The 15,258-nt window shown below is 59.5% G+C and overlaps 2 protein-coding genes across 3 annotated transcripts in view; one reads left to right on the top strand and one right to left on the bottom strand.

The window, feature by feature from the left end:
• Positions 1 to 4,573, top strand: part of HDLBP (high density lipoprotein binding protein) — a 43,358-nt gene extending 38,785 nt beyond the window's left edge. For both annotated transcript variants that reach the window (XM_065640579.1, XM_065640580.1), the window contains exons 26-28: positions 805 to 921; positions 1,330 to 1,458; positions 2,185 to 4,573. In XM_065640579.1, the coding sequence (XP_065496651.1) occupies positions 805 to 921; positions 1,330 to 1,458; positions 2,185 to 2,271 (333 nt within the window). In that variant the 3' untranslated portion in view covers positions 2,272 to 4,573. The remainder of the gene's footprint in view (positions 1 to 804; positions 922 to 1,329; positions 1,459 to 2,184) is intronic.
• A 745-nt stretch (positions 4,574 to 5,318) lies between these two features.
• Positions 5,319 to 14,206, bottom strand: ANO7 (anoctamin 7). Its single transcript, XM_065640186.1, has 23 exons — positions 14,099 to 14,206; positions 13,949 to 14,015; positions 13,308 to 13,465; positions 12,948 to 13,055; positions 12,452 to 12,588; positions 12,268 to 12,325; positions 11,891 to 12,001; positions 11,647 to 11,812; positions 10,220 to 10,310; positions 9,858 to 9,954; positions 9,435 to 9,578; positions 9,210 to 9,347; positions 8,910 to 9,008; positions 8,716 to 8,818; positions 8,122 to 8,233; positions 7,758 to 7,812; positions 7,519 to 7,616; positions 7,269 to 7,405; positions 6,824 to 7,029; positions 6,307 to 6,449; positions 5,762 to 5,852; positions 5,557 to 5,676; positions 5,319 to 5,414 (listed from the first exon to the last, which is right to left on the bottom strand). Exons 1-23 carry the CDS (start codon positions 14,204 to 14,206, stop codon positions 5,319 to 5,321), a joined length of 2,643 nt encoding a protein of 880 aa, XP_065496258.1.
• Positions 14,207 to 15,258: the final 1,052 nt, after the last annotated feature.

Raw genomic sequence — 15,258 nt, 5'->3', positions numbered from 1 at the left:
GGACAGTCAGGCCTGTTGCTGGGGGACTCTGGGAGAGGACTGTGCCTGGATGCCCTCAGCTGAAGCTTAACTTCGGGAGATCCTCTGGATTTCTTTCTCTCTAGGCCACTGTTGATTCTCTTGGCTTTGAGAATCTTGGCCCACTCTCAGGGCTCCAGATTTGGCAAAGTGAGCTGACTCCAGGAAGAGCAGGGACCTCTGCCCCTGACAGCGTGTGGCAGTAGCAGCATGCTTTGCTACAGGGCAGTCATGAATGTGAATCCAGAGCAGTTGAGGCTTTGGAAACTTGCATCTTGGCTGGGTGCAGTTGCTGAAACAAGCTGTTTGGTTCCCAAAAGAGCAGCCTTTGATTTTGGTCCTGTCTTGTATGGCTTCCCTGCACCCATCTGGAAGGCAAGCTGCAAGAGAGCTCAGTGGCTGCGTATGGGATGCACCAAGCCAGCTCCATAAAGTGATTGTCAGGTAGGATGACTGTCTGTGGAGGGGACAGGAAGCTTATTGCGCTTCATGCTGATGGCTTCATGGTGAAAATGCCTGCAGCAGCGTAAGGACACTGGGCATGCAGCCCTCTGGAAGATGGGTCCCTACTGCAGACCTGCTCTGCCTTCCTTCACAGGGAACTGCAGAGCCAGGTATATTCCAGTGCAACCTCCAGCATCCGAACTAGGAAGGTCCTAAGCAGACTCGCAGCAGTGAACAGATCAGGGCTTTTCTCTTCCGTGAAGCTAATGGTGAGGGTCATGGGGAGTCTGTGGCTTTTCAGATGTGCAGGTGTAAGTCCTGTCCTGTTCCTTGTGTTTGTAGGTGGATATTCGCTTTCCCCAGAGTGGAGCTCCTGACCCCAACTGTGTGACTGTGACAGGACTCCCTGAGAATGTGGAAGAAGCTATTGATCACATCCTGAACTTGGAGGAGGAATATGTAAGTGTTCGGCAAATCTGTGCAGGGTCTCAGCAAGGATTTACTCTGCCACAGAGCTGGATGTGTGAAGTGTCTCCATGTGGTATTTTCTACCACTGCATTGGAGAACTTGAGCCCTGTGTAGGTGGCAGTCAGTCCTCACTGCAAGGACTGGCCCCACTGTCCAGGAGGGGACAGTGAGTGAGAATGTGGGACACCTCCAGGATGTGCACATGCTGGCTTTGCTGCAGCTTGCATTGCTTAGGAGTTGGTGGCCCTCAGGCTAGTGCAGAAATACTGTTTGGTCATTGTGGAACACGCTGGTGACCTTTGGGTGGGTTGCAGCATGGTTAGATATGGGGAGGAGGTATGTTATGCTAGCTCAAGGAACTATCCAGATCCCCCCCTAACTTGGCTGTGTTGCTGCAGCTCGCAGATGTGGTGGACAACGAGGCAATGCAGGTGTATATGAAGCCCTCTTCACATGAAGAGTCCAAGGCCCCATCCAAGGGCTTTGTGGTGAGAGATGCCCCCTGGGCCACTGTCAACAATGAAAAGGTGAGTGCAGCTTCTGTTGCGGGCCTGGGGGCACGGGGAGTGTGGCACCCTTTGCCAAGGACCTGCTCTGAGGTCTGGCCCTCCTGTCTCAGCTGGGGAAACCGAGCACACTCCTCCCTTGGGAGCAGAGGCAGCAGTGAAGGGCTGTCCTGCTCTCCTGTGGCCCGTGCAGGACGAGAGCAGGCCCAGGCTCTGCCTCTCCAGCTTCCAAAGCACTGCTGTCTCTTTCTTCCACACGTCTTACCTGCACTGACTACCACGCTGTGGAGCTGGTGGGGAATGGGGGACCCTTAGTAGAAAGTGTCCTGCCAGGTCATGTTGGTTTTAGGGGTGGGATGGGGCACTGGAGTTTGTGACTCGAACCAGCTGGGTGTTTGCAGTTGCTGTGGCTGGAGCGCTGGGCTGGGACGTGTGGCAGCTCTGTCCTCAGCTGCCCCGGTGCTGCCGAGGGACTGGCCTGACCCCGCTCCACTGACCGACTGACTGAGATTGGGCCCTCGGAGCCCTTGATCTGCTGCCACCTGCTCCTGTCTGCACCCTCCTAAATGTCATCTCTAGATGGCTCAGCCATCCACCCTGGGCTGTCCTAAGGACATCATGATTGTTTTCATTCCTCACCCATTGTCTCTGCTCGTGGGACATCAGAAATGCTGCTTAGCTCAGGGGACACTGTGCAGGTTCACAGCAGGGCAGGAGCTTAACTTGTTCCCTTTTTGTTTGCTCTAGGCCCCTGATATGAGCAGTTCTGAAGACTTCCCCAGCTTTGGGGCTCAAGTGGCCCCCAAGACTCTTCCCTGGGGACCCAAACGATAATGACCTGGAAGCAGAAACATCTCCTCCAGCCCGCTGACCTGACACTAACCTGCCACAAATACTTCCTGTCTGAAATCTGACCCAGCGGCTGGAGCACAAGTCAATTGCCCCAAGAGGTCTCCTAATGGTGTCTGGAGTGCTAGAGCCCATCCTGCTCCCCTCAGCTATCACCGTGGCTAGGACCAACCCTCATCTCTTGATGGATATTCTTTCCTTCTTTGGAACAAGACTTCCACTCCAATTCAAACACTAAAAGTGTGTGTTTTTGTTAGAAACTTCATAATTGACTCAAAGTGGCTAAGATTTGCAGCTTCCCAAGCGCTAGCAGAGCAATCCGCTCTCTTGAGCATGTCTTACTAGGCATTCTCGCCTTCATTAGGAGACCTCCTTTACTGTGGCTAGGAATCTACTTCCTGTCTCATGACCTCAGGAAATAAATTTCCTTGACTTTCTAAAGCCAAAACGTTTGCCCTCTTTCCTTTGTGTTTATCCCAGGCCTTACCTTACCTTTGTAGAGTGCAATCAACTTTTTTTTTTTTCCTTTTAACTGCCGAAAATTCATTTAATGCTGAGAGCTGACTGTGGGGAGAGCTTAAAATAATCTAAAAGGTCAGAAACTTGCTTTTTAAAGGAACAAAATCTTCAATAGGCTGTAGAGGCAGCAGAGATCGAAGGGACCAGAACAACGTGCGGCTGCCCTGGTCAGGTAAAGCCCTCCGAGTGCAGCTAGCGCACCCCTGTGCACCCCGAGCACAGCCCCAACCCGCGCGCTAGACGAGTCTTCCAGCGCGCGGTGACAGACCCCGCTCCTAGTTCCTCGCGTTTCCTCGTTCACCCTTCCCAACAGCGCGAGCAGGCAGGCGAGCCAGCACGTGACGGTATTGCTGGATGGGACAGATCTGGGTTGGCCACGGTTGCTGCGGTGGCACAGCCCAGGAGAAGCTGGTGGGAAGTGCAGCCTTGAGAAGCTGTAGTCCTCTGCTAGCACTGCAGCATCTAGGCTTGAGTGGTAGGGACACCTATTACTATTGCCTTCTTTCTACCTCAAAAGTCAGTACGATGATGGCCTCTCAGCATAGGTGGGTAAGCGGCTGTTCCAGCTCTTGCCCCGGCTCCCAGAGCAGAAGCATGGAAGAGAAGCAAGAGGAGCCTTTTGTCTCCAAGCGGCTGTAGGAGCTCCTCAGAGGGAAGCTGAGCATGGTGACGGTCAGGCTGTGAAGCAGAGAGAACTGCAGGACTGCTTGCTGAGCTAGAACAGGGCTTGGCCCCAGGGCTGTAGGTGCAGCCTTGCTGCGGCAGTGGTGAGCCAGGCTTCTGCTCTGCTGGCAGCCGGGGCTGGTGGCGCTGCGGCCAGGCCTCGAGGCTTCCATCGTACGGGCAGCAGAGGGTGATCCGTGCTCTGTGCTCTGGGCTGCTGCGCCCGGCCCTGCCATGGCTTGCTGGAATGGGGCTGTGTCCAAGCTCCTCCAGGCAGTAAGAGGAAAACCACGTCTTTGCGGAGGGAGGCAGGGAACGTGGGGCTTCTCTGGTCCCTCCTTCCCCGGCCTCGGTCCTAAAGAGATTGTAGTCTGAGCCATTCCTCTATCACAGCTGCTTCAGCTCTTGGACAAGCAGGAGTCCCTACCCTCTCTAGTGCTGCTTACGGAGCAAAGGCCCAGGACTCTGGCAGGCAGAGCCCAGCATTCTTGCCTTTCCCCCTCTCCAGCAGGCCTGACGTGCTGACGCTTCTCCTTCCCGTGCCAGCTCTTCTTGGAAGAGGCTGCTATGCAGAAGTCGAACCAAAACCTCCCAGAGCTCTCTTTAAGTTTGAGAATGATGGAGCTGAGGGCGGCCCATTGCAGGTCGCCTGGCTGCCCCCGAAGGACAGGGTGGTCAGACACCCTCCCATCTGCATCTGTCAGAAAATGGTTTATTACCCCTGTAGCTTAGGTCTGTCCTACGTCACCAAGCCTCTTGCCCTCCCCTTGTTATGCCCCCTGTGCCCTCACCAGTCGCACAGCTCGGCCTGAGTTACAGTTGGGGCACCACCAGCTGGGCTCGTGCCCCACAGCCCGACCCTCCACTCTAAAGAACGTCATGAAGTGATTGTACCTAGTACTGTCCCCCACCACCCTCCTTCCGCAGCAGACTGTGGCATGTGTCCATTCCCTCTCTTTGACGTCTTCCATATTGTACGTTTCCATAGCAATGATCCCTTGGCCTTAATTTTGGAATTTGGAGACTATATGCAAACATGTAAAAAGGCTCATGAGTATGGATGACACTGGAATTTTATAAATTCTAAAATAAAACCTGAAACAGCTTGGAGTGTCACGGATATTATTTCTACTGGTGGGTCAAGATCCAAGGCAGCCCTTGCTTGGCTGGGTTTAGTCCGGTTTGAGGAGCTCCAGCTTGCATGTGTGAGCTTCTGCGGCTGTGCCTGTGCTGAGGTGAGTGGCTGGGCCCAGAGAGGCAGCACCGGGCATCGTCCCAGAGGGGATGTGCAGGGATGCTGCCAGTGCAGGGGAGGAGAGGGTGGCACCAGCCGTGGTCCCTCCTGCTCACCTCCACCATAACCAGAGCCTCCGGTCTGCTGCTCCCTGAGAGGCGAAGCTCAGTTTGGGGGCTGCTGTGTTGGGATCGCAGCTTCTCCAGCTCACCGGTGCCTCTGGAGCTCTTCCCCTCCAGCAGCAGCTCTCCCAGTCCCACCGTCCCTCGTCCCTCCAGCTGTGGCTGCAGCCAGCACAGGAGGAGGCAGGAGAGGCAAGAACAGGAGGCTGCAGCCCTGCCCTGGAAGCGGAGCTGCGGCTGCGCTGTGCAGCTGCTACAGGCGCTGCCCTCTGCGAGCTCAGCATGGCCTCTCACATTCCGTGCTGGTCATTAACTTGGTGCTGGAGTTACCTTGTGGTAAGGCCAACAAGCTTGGACAAACACCCAGAGCCAGCGGCACCCCTCCCCACGTCCCCAAACCGTGGGTGCCAGCCAGGCAGGGCTGGCCCACGGGGGCGCCGGGGGCAGCCGTTCGGTCCCAGCACCGTCCATGGGCCTCGGGCGCGCTGCGCGGCTCAGCTGCTGGCCAGCTGCTCTGTTTCCCAGTCCCTGCCTGCAGCTTGATCCATGACGCTGGCCTTGCTTCTTGTCTCCTGTCTCTCCAAAAGAACCTGAACCACAGAAAAAGGAAGCCGGTGTTGGCACTAGCAGGAGCTGCCACAACTCCTTACAGGGTGGCCTTCTTGTGCCTCTGCGCAAGTTTAAAGCAAAAAAGGCTTTAAAGAAGGAGGTGGAGGAGCTGCTGCAGCCCACCTTGTTCTCAGCCAGGGCCTCCTTGGCCAGGTACCGTTCACGCTTCACCTTGACCTCTATAGACTCGGGAATGTCAGGTACCAGCCATGCGATCACACGTCCAATAAAGAAAACCACGTGCTGGAAGTGAGCGGGGACGCGCAGGTTGGCCGAGGTGGCAGGTCCTCGCCCCCTGCCCCAGCACTGAGCCCAGGGCAGCTGGTACCTCGAACACGATGATGAAGCCCAAGCGTACGGCCAGCAGCTGCCAGTAAGTCAAGGTCAAGTTGCCGTCTCGGTCCCTAAATGCTCTGTATCTGTGGGAGCAAAGTGCAGCTGTTGCTGCCTCTGTCCCCTTCACAGCGGGCATCACCATGGCGCGTTGCCGCAGGAGCTTTGATCCGCCAGCCCCACGTGCTGGAGCAGAGGCAGCCCTTGGCCAACCTCAGCCAGGACCCTGGTGGCTGCAGGTAGCCCAACGCCGGGGGGACTTTCTCCTTTGCAGAACCACCTCTCACCACAACTCGAGAGCTTTGCTCCAGCTCCAGGTCAGGACGGGCAAACAACCTCCCGCATCACCCCACGCGTGGGCACATTTGGCACAAGCTCAGCCCTGGGATGAGCCAGAGCTCCGAGGAGCTCAGGGCAGCGGGCCCGGCTAAAGGCTGCTGTGCTGAACAAAGTGTTTGCTGTGGTGGCAGCAGAGAAAAGCAAATCCAAGCCCAAGCAAATGAGGAGCAGAGCCAGACGAGGCGGGACGAGGGCTCCTACCTGCACGTGGTGTTGTTCTGCAGGACAAAGTCCCACGGCGCATATGCCAAGGTGAAGTTCACATAGCCGCGCAGGCTGCTGTCGTGGACGTACTCATAGTACATGCGGGGCAGGAAATCGGAGGTGAAGGCGATGAGGAAGGCCTGGGAGCAGGGAGATGTGCTGCAGCAGGTCCTGCAGCCGGGGGAACACCCCAGACCCGCCAGCAGGACCTCCTCTGTGCCCTCTGCTTTCCACTTCTCCTTGACCTCAGCCTGACAAACCAGACATGAATGCCGCTCGGCCTTAGACAGCAGCTGGCTGCTCATGGCTCTGTGTCCTGGTCTCACCCCGCAGATAAAGCCGGGCAGGGCCACATGCCCTGGAGGGTGACGGCTTCCCACTGCCCGTGGCTGGAGCTGCACCTTCTGCAGAGGTGGACGCACCCCAGGCACTGCAGCTCCCCTCGTCACTCAGCGTCTCACACTGGTAAAAACTCCCCTACACCCCTCGCCACGCGCCCGCCTGCCCGGCGTACGTTGCTGGTGACAGCCAGGTGAGCGATGGCCTCCAGGATGGAGAACCAGATGCCGATGCCCTGTGCTCGCTCGGCCACTGGCCGCCGGTAGTCACAGATGAACTTCTGGGCATCCAGGCGGATTTCCACCCAGTTGTTGAGGAGGGCAAAGAGGGGTGCCAGGGGACAGGCCGCCACAAAGATGGTGATGAAGCCAAACTGCAGGACTGAGAGGAAGAGGAGGAAGGGCAGGGAGGGACAGGCTGAGAGACAGCAGCAGCAGCTGCGGCGTCTCCCAGCCCTGCCCTGGGGGAATTGGGGCAGCCCTTCTCCCTCCAGCACCCCCGCGTGCTCGGGGTGAAAGCTCCCGCGGCTGATCCTTTCCTCTGGGGAGCTCCTGCCTCTCCCCAGTGGCTTTCCCTCTTCCAGCGCTTCCGACCTCCCCAACCCCGAGGCCAGTCCCTACCCATCTCCAGGTACTCATCAAACAGCCCCTCGAACACCAGCAGCTGGTGGTCCATCACCCAGGGTGCCTGCTCTGCCTCCTTCCTCGCCTTCTGGGTGGAGAGGAGCTTGTGCTTGTGCCACCAGCACTTGAGCTTCCTGGGGAGACGAGAGTGGCCGCTGTCCCCCACTGCAGCCAGCCAGCATCACTCACCGCGGAGCCCCACAGCACGCACGTGCCCTGAAGCACCCCACAGCCCCGGCATACTCACGGGATGGCCACCTCCTGCGCGTTGTTGATGATCTGCTTCCCCACCATGATGACCAGCAGCTCCTGTGCCAGCTCAATGAAGCACCCGCCTGGGATGCACTGCAGGGACAGAGGGTCCCCCATCCCGCTGGGTCGGGCATATGGGGATTCGAGGACCCCCAGCACGGGCAGGCGTCCCTACAGCGTGCACCAGCCCTGGCTGGGGCAGCAGGCACGGGGTCCTTCCCAACCGGCACTCACCTCCTCATTTTGGACCCCCAGAAAGCTCACGTAGTTCCCAGGGTAGCCAGTGAACCTGTGGGAGCCACGGCAGAGCCATGAGCGGGGACCCAGGGATGTGTCTGGAGCGGCCCCGGGGGAGGACGGGCTTCTTCTGGTCCACCCAGAGCCCTCGTCTCCATCACCACAGGGGACAAAAGGGCCGGTGGGCACTGCCCTGTGGCCCTGGGAAGGCTCCGCTCTCTGGTGGGACCGTCCCCCAGCACCACGGTGCTCCTTGCCCGCAACAGCAGCAGCACTCCCCGGCCCTTCAGCCCTGCAAAGCCCAGAGGCCCCAAGGGCTGCAGGAGATGGGGAAGAGCCCTGCTCCCCACAAACGCCTTACTTGCCCTTGAAGAAGGCGACGTAAACGGGAGAGGAGTAGAAGGTGACAAACTGGAAGACGAACACTTTGAAGGTGAAGGCGTCCTCGTACTTGGTCTGGGTGCGGTGCATCTCTGCGGGGAAGTGCGGGGATGTGGCCCTACGCTGCCCGGGGTGCTGTTCCACGTGGCGTGACAGTCCAGCGTCCCCAGACCGGGGCAGTACCAATCAATGCACCTGCCACTTGGCCAGAGCCTGTAGATGGCTCTTTGCTTTGCACCAAAAAAATAATCTTCCTCCATTCCGCTCCGTACGAACAGCCTTTGTGTCTCATTAAATGCAACAAAAATATCCCATGTGCTTTTCTACCCCAGACCTCCAAAGTTAGCGTTGATATTTTCATCAAAACCACCTAGAAGATAAACTCTACGCTCTTTTTCTTTTTTCTGCTGACGAAACACTTTTTCCCTGAAGGTCTTATTTTCGCAGCTCTCCTATACTCCATAAAGCCGTCATCCTCCGGAGTGTCAGCCAGATTTCCCTGCACTTGGGGCTCTGCCCTTACTGGCTGCTCGCTCCCACCACCGTCCGGCTTGCAGGACCCTCACCAGCTTACCCCACTTGGTGAGGAAATGAGCCAGGGAAATATAGATCTTGGAGAGTACGAGGATGAAGATGAGGTTCACCACTGAGCCGGTGATGCTAGCGATGCGGGATGCCTACAGGGAAAAGCAACACGCAGAGCACAGGGGGTTGCGAGCAAGCCCAGCAAGTGAAACAGGTCCGGGAGTGGCTCTGGCCACCTCTTACCGAAGCCACAAACCAGAAGTACCCCGAGCTGGAGAGGAGGATGGTGAGCACTGCCCGGTAGAGGATAACAGAGACCAGGAACATCACCACCACGGCAATCTGCAAAGGGCACGTCGGCTATGAGCAGCGGGGTGTGGGCTGAGCCGGCGGAGAGCCACAGGTTCCACCACGGGCCAGGGAGACCCGTGCTCATCCCCAGCTTAACCTGCGCTCTCTTACCCCGCATGGAGCCCATCCCACTATGTCCCGCTGCCCCAGGATGGACAGTGGGCAGATGCTGCTCCAGCCCCACAGTCCTACCATCATGATAATGACCATCGAACCAGCCAAAATCCGGTGGAGGCGGCTGCGCTTGGGGAAATACGGCTCCTCTGCCCCCGTTATTGGGTTTATTATTGTCATGGGAGCCATGGCTGCGAACTGGGGTCGCGGCCGCTCCTGGGAAAGAGGGAGAAAGGTGTCAGGAGTGCCTGGTGGCTGTGGTCCGCGTGGTTTTGGGAGGCACAGCAGAGGGCCAGACCTCACCTCGATATCCTCGAACTCAGAGCAGTCCCATTGGTAAGCCAGGGACGCATTGGTCCGCTTCCAGAACTCCAGGAACAGCACTGCCCACAGGGACATGAAGATGCTGAAGAAGATGGTCCCACCGTGGTCGAAGAGCCGTCCTGCCTGTGGGCAGAGTGGGACTGAGGGACAGGCAGGAGAGCAGGCAGGGCAGCTGCCATGGCCAGCGCTGGGTCCTCGGTGTCCCCAAGCTGTGGGGCAGGCAGGCGGGAAGGGGGAAGGGGCCACCTGGGAGCCTTGGCCAGGGAGGGACGGGGGAAGACGGGTGAGCGAGGAAGCACCGGGGCGGCAGGGGCTGAGGGTCGGGGGCAGACCGGGATGGCATGGGCTGACGTTGGGAACGGAGACCTCGCTCTGGTCTTGAGCTCATCTCCAGGACCTCACCATGAACGTGCCGCAGATTCTGGAGAGCTGCCAGTAGGAACAATTCTTGCAGAGGGGACACATCCAGTATTGCTCCGCGCTCTCACAGATCTCCTGCCTACAGGCAAGGGAGGAGCAGCCAGCAGCCCGTCAGGGCTCCACCTTTCCCGTTGTTCCCTGTTGGACCCTTCGCTGGCGGTTTTGCACCAAGCGCTGCAGTCGAGCCCCAGCAGCAGCAGCAGCAGCAGCAGCAGCAGCAGCAGCAGCAGCAGCAGCAGCAGCAGCACATCGGGGTGCGGGCAGCCCCCTCCCCTCCCACCACCCCGAGACTGAAGGGAGCACAGGGCTGGGGAAGGGGTGAGGGGGGAGGTCAGGGCACTTACGAAGGCACGTCATTGAACATCAGGAAAATGCCTGTGATGAACACCACCATCCCCACCACTGCGGCGGGCAAGAGCCATCCTGTATAGAAGCCTGGAGACAGCGGGATGGGGACTATGAGTCCTGCAGGCCTCTGCCATGGCCACCAAGCCAAGAGCAGCTCCAGCCACCAAGGACCTGCCCAAACCCAGCATAGCACTAGCCTAAAACCACGCAGGCTTTGGAAGACCTGCGTGTGCATCCCGGGGCAGAGCTGCGTGTGCAACCCGGGGCAGAGCTGCGTGTGCATCACAGGGAAGAGCTGTGTGTGCATCCCGGGGAATAGCTGCGTGTGCATCCCGGGGCAGAGCTGCGTGTGCATCCCGGGGCAGGGCTGTGTGTGCAACCCGGGGCAGAGCTGTGTGTGCATCCCAGGGCAGAGCTGCGTGTGCATCACAGGGAAGAGCTGTGTGTGCATCCCGGGGCAGAGCTGTGTGTGCATCCTGAGGAAGAGCTGTGTGTGCATCCCAGGGCAGAGCTGCATTTGCAACCCAGGGCAGAGCTGCGTGTGCATCCCGGGGCAGTGCTGCATTTGCAACCCAGGGCAGAGCTGCGTGTGCATCCCAGGGCAGAGCTGCATTTGCAACCCAGGGCAGAGCTGCGTGTGCATGCCGGGGCAGAGCTGCATTTGCAGCCCAGGGCAGAGCTGCACGTGCATCCCAGGGCAGAGCTGCATTTGCAGCCCAGGGCAGAGCTGCACGTGCATCCCGGAGCAGAGCTGCATGTGCATCCCGGGGAAGAGCTGCATATGCCTCCCAGGGCAGAGCTGCGTGTGCATCCCGGAGCAGAGCTGCGTGTGCATCCCGGGGCAGAGCTGCGTGTGCATCCCATGGCAGGGCTGCATGTGCATCCCAGGGAAGAGCTGCATGTGCATCCCATGGCAGGGCTGCATGTGCATCCCGGGGAAGAGCTGCGTGTGCATCCCAGGGCAGAGCTGCATTTGCAACCCAGGGCAGAGCTGCGTGTGCATCCCAGGGCAGAGCTGCATTTGCAACCCAGGGCAGAGCTGCGTGTGCATCCCGGGGCAGAGCTGCATTTACAACCCAGGGCAGAGCTGCGTGTGCATCCCGGGGCAGAGCTGCATTTGCAACCCAGGGCAGAGCTGCATGTGCATCCTGGGGCAGAGCTGCATTTGCAGCCCAGGGCAGAGCTGCATGTGCATCCCGGGGCAGAGCTGCATGCGCATCCCGGGGCAGAGCTGCATTTGCAGCCCAGGGCAGAGCTGCGTGTGCATCCCGGGGCAGAGCTGCGTGCGCATCCCGGGGCAGAGCTACACCTGCATCCCGGGGCAGCCAGCAATTGCCACGTGCAGCCAGCAGCCCCTTACCCCGCACCACAAGGTCATGGGAGCCAATCCCCAGGTGAGCCAAGGGCTGCAGGCAGGACTCACCCAGCCAGGCAAAGTAGAAAGCAACCTTCTCCCCAAAGTACTTGCGGACGTGATGCAGTGGCTGGTACTTGCTCCACTTCCCCCAGCTGGCCCAGTACTGGAAGAGGACTTGGCGCTGGCTGAGGCTGCCGGCAGCCGGCTGCTCCGGCTGCAGGTTGCAGGGGCCCTGCGGGGAGAGGCAGCGGTGGGCACAGGGCTGGCTGGGGCGCGGGGCCGGTGCGGGGTGGCTCGCGGGGTGGCTCACCTCGTGCAGCGGGAAGGCAGCGGTGAAGACGTTCTCGCTCAGCAGCCGGTCCACCCCCACCTCCCGCTCCCTGGAGTGGCCGTACTGTGTTGTGGCCAGGATCTCGTGGAGCTGCGGGGCAACGCCAGGAGAGGTGAGGGGGATGCAGTGTCCCCTGTGATGGGGAGATGGGGCCCCACCACCAGGCGGCTTTTCAGCTCCCAGATGCTGAATGGCAGGAGAAGGGTTTCTGCTCAAGCCTCTTAATTGCCTCTAGAGTTATTAGCACATAGCAATCCAATCTGGGACCTCTGAGACCGTGAAAACACATCTGCTCACAGCACTTCGCCCTCAGGCTGTGACCAGGGAGGAGAGGCCGTGGCAGCCTCGGTGCTCACAATTTGGTGCCGCTGGGTGGTGGAGAAGAAGGTGTCCTGCTGATTGCTCCCCAGGAACCTGGAAGGGCACAGAGGAGCAGCTCAGCAGAGCCCAGTGCTCAGCAGAGGGGCGACAGCATCCCCTCCCCACGGCGCCCACCAGCTGCGAATGACCTCCCAACACGGTCCCTCCTGGGGTGCTCACCAGCACAGCTTGTTGGCCTTGAAGGGGCAGGTGTAGTAGTCCAGTGGCAGGTTGGGAACCTCCTGGGCCATCAGGTTGGGGATGCCCAGCTGCTGCAGCACGCTGGCCGACCAGTTGGAGGTCTGTCTGGGCAGCGCCTGGATGGATGGTGGGAATGTCTCAGGGGGAGGGAGCGGGAGCAAGAAGGCAGCAAGCCGGGGAGAACAGTGCCTGGGCTGTGCCAAATACAGGAGCTCGCTCTTCAAGGGCCAGGGAAAGAGGGGATGGGGCACTGGAGGAGAAGTTCAGAAGGGAAACGAGGTGGGATCCCACAACTGTGCATGGGACAAGACTGGTGACTGGGAACTGCTGGGTTCACCAGAAAGCGAGGAAGCTGCAAACTCCGTCAGAGACTCACAGCAAGCAGCTGCCCAGCCTGTCACCCAGAGTGGGGTACTGGGAGTGCCGGGAGCACCGTCCCCTGCTCCCAGCAAGCTCAGGCACCGCCGCTCCTCACCTGCAGCGGCACACGGAGCCGCAGCTCCTCGGCGTAGTAGCAGAGCACGCTCCAGGGCGCGCTCAGCAGCAGGTAATGCACCACCTTCTTCTCCATGCGGGCTGTGTGCTGTTGGGAGGAGACCCCAGTGGAGATGAGGCTGCTGGCAGCGGTACAGGTCCCCTGCAGGAGGGTGACTCCACACTGGTGTGTGCATCCCCACAAACATCTCCCACCCCACACTCCAGCTCAGCTGCCCGCAGACCTGGGCTCCCCTCCCATGCAAGGGCAACCACAGTGCGGCATCCCTCGTCCCAGGCCACGGAGCACGCCTCTGGTTATCAGAGGGAGGTAGAAATCTGAGGTCAGGTCCCTGGCTACCTTCTCCATGTGGATCCCCGCAGCATGAAGATTGTCCAGAAACTTCTTCCGCCAGGTCTTGTGGATGGTGGCAGATCCCTCCTGCAAGCCCCTGTTCTCGTGGCTGTCCTGCTGCCCACTCGGCTCCCAAGGAACAGTTTCCCACACCAGGACAAAGTCTGCAGTGAGGAAAGGGAGCTCGTACCCACCCCATGGGCACGAATAGCAGCAGACCCCAGAGCTGTCCCCAGCCTGCCTGTCCCTCTCCTGTGGGACTCGGTGGTCTCGTGGGGCTGGGCGTTCTCTTGCGAGTAGAACCAGGTGTCAAGGGGAGGACACGCCTGGTCTGGAAGGGGCTGCCAGCCACCTCACCTGGGGGTTTCTAGTGCGGGAGGAAGGAAGCTAGGAGACCCTTTTAACGTGAGTTGAGGACCAGTGCCGTCTTGCAGGAGGCAAAGGCTCGAGCACCCAAGCAGGGCGGTGCTGCCAGGGCTTGCAGGAGGTCCGATGCCCTCTGGACGTGCTGTACAGACCAGCTACAGTAAGCGGCACCAGCTGCCACCAGCTCCAGCTGTGGAGCCCAGGGGCTTTCCCCATCCAACCCCAGCCTTCTCGCCAAGTTAGAAAGGAGCCGACCTCGAAGACCAGCCTTTCTCCCTCACCTATCTGCGTACAGCCGTCACTGAAGACGTTGGCTGTGCTCTTCTGGTCCAGGGCTGAGTCGCTGGGCTGGAAGCAGGACATAGGGGGTAATGAGAGCAGTGATTCCCCAGGCAGCTCGGCTGGGAGGGGGACAGACTGCAGCCACCCACCTGGGGGATGTCAACGGCCTCCTCGCTCAGGCTGCCGTAGCGAGCAGCTGTGCCGGCCTGTCCCACCAGGCTGCAGCGGGGATCGGCCGCGGTCCGGCTCCGCTGCATGGCAAACCTTCACACCCCTTCCTCCTGCTGCTGAGAAGCAAACCCAAGCAACTGTGGACACCCCACAGCCCGCCCCCACCTCTCCCGGCCATGCCAGAGCCCCGGCGCCGGTGATGTGGCTGCCCTGGCCACGGATGGCGAGAGCTGGGAACCCACTCCGCCTGCCGTCAGGAACGCTTCCAGGTAGAAAACAAGGAGACACGAGTGGTGAGTGCTCTCGGGCAGTGTCCCCCCTTCACACCACCACCTAGACCCCCTCCAAGTGCCCCTCTCCCAAAGACATGGTGGGGACGGGGCAGGTCAGCTCCGTCACTGTGGGGAAGGACTTTCCACCACGCTCCCCGCAGAGTGACCCAGCTCAAAGGCACATCCACCAGCACGCACGACCTGGTGATGGAGAAGCCAGGGACACCCACTCCACCCCAGAAAAAGGGTCCAGTCCATGCCCAAGCACAACACATCCAAAAGATGTGGCAAGCCGAGCTCCCCCAGCTCTCTTTTTTGGAACTGGAAACACCTCAAGAAGCTGAGGTATGAGACGGGAACCTCATGCAACGGCTGACACTGGCTCAGAAGCACAGGAGTTGAATAATAACCCAGGAAGATGACTTCTGTAGAGGTGGGGGGACCAGTAGGGTGTCGCAGCAGCACGAGCTGCCAGGCCGGGAGGACACTGCACATGCAATGAAAGGAAAAAGTTCTTCCCTTCCAGTGCACCATCTACCCAAAAAAGGAGCCCAGGAACCTCCATGTGTCCTTCATTAACACATTTTGTTATCATGAAGACTGTTACTGATCAGGGGCAAGAGCTGCTGGTTCAATTTTGTCCTCCTTGAGTCAGATGTTTGTGCTTTAGCTGACTTGGTGGTTGCATTCCAAAGAGCTGGATAAAAGCCACCAGCAGCACCGTCAACAGCGAGGACAACACGTCAGCCAGGGGAACCAGCTCCATCCGTAACAGACTGGGATAAACGCATTCCCATCTCTCCAGATCTCTATGGGGGACTGGCCCGATTCATTACCACATCACACAATGTGCCCACAGCCACAGC

The sequence above is a fragment of the Caloenas nicobarica genome, chromosome 8 (assembly GCF_036013445.1).
Source record: "Caloenas nicobarica isolate bCalNic1 chromosome 8, bCalNic1.hap1, whole genome shotgun sequence".
Lineage (NCBI taxonomy): Eukaryota > Metazoa > Chordata > Aves > Columbiformes > Columbidae > Caloenas > Caloenas nicobarica.
This window is presented reverse-complemented; position numbering and strand designations above follow the sequence as displayed.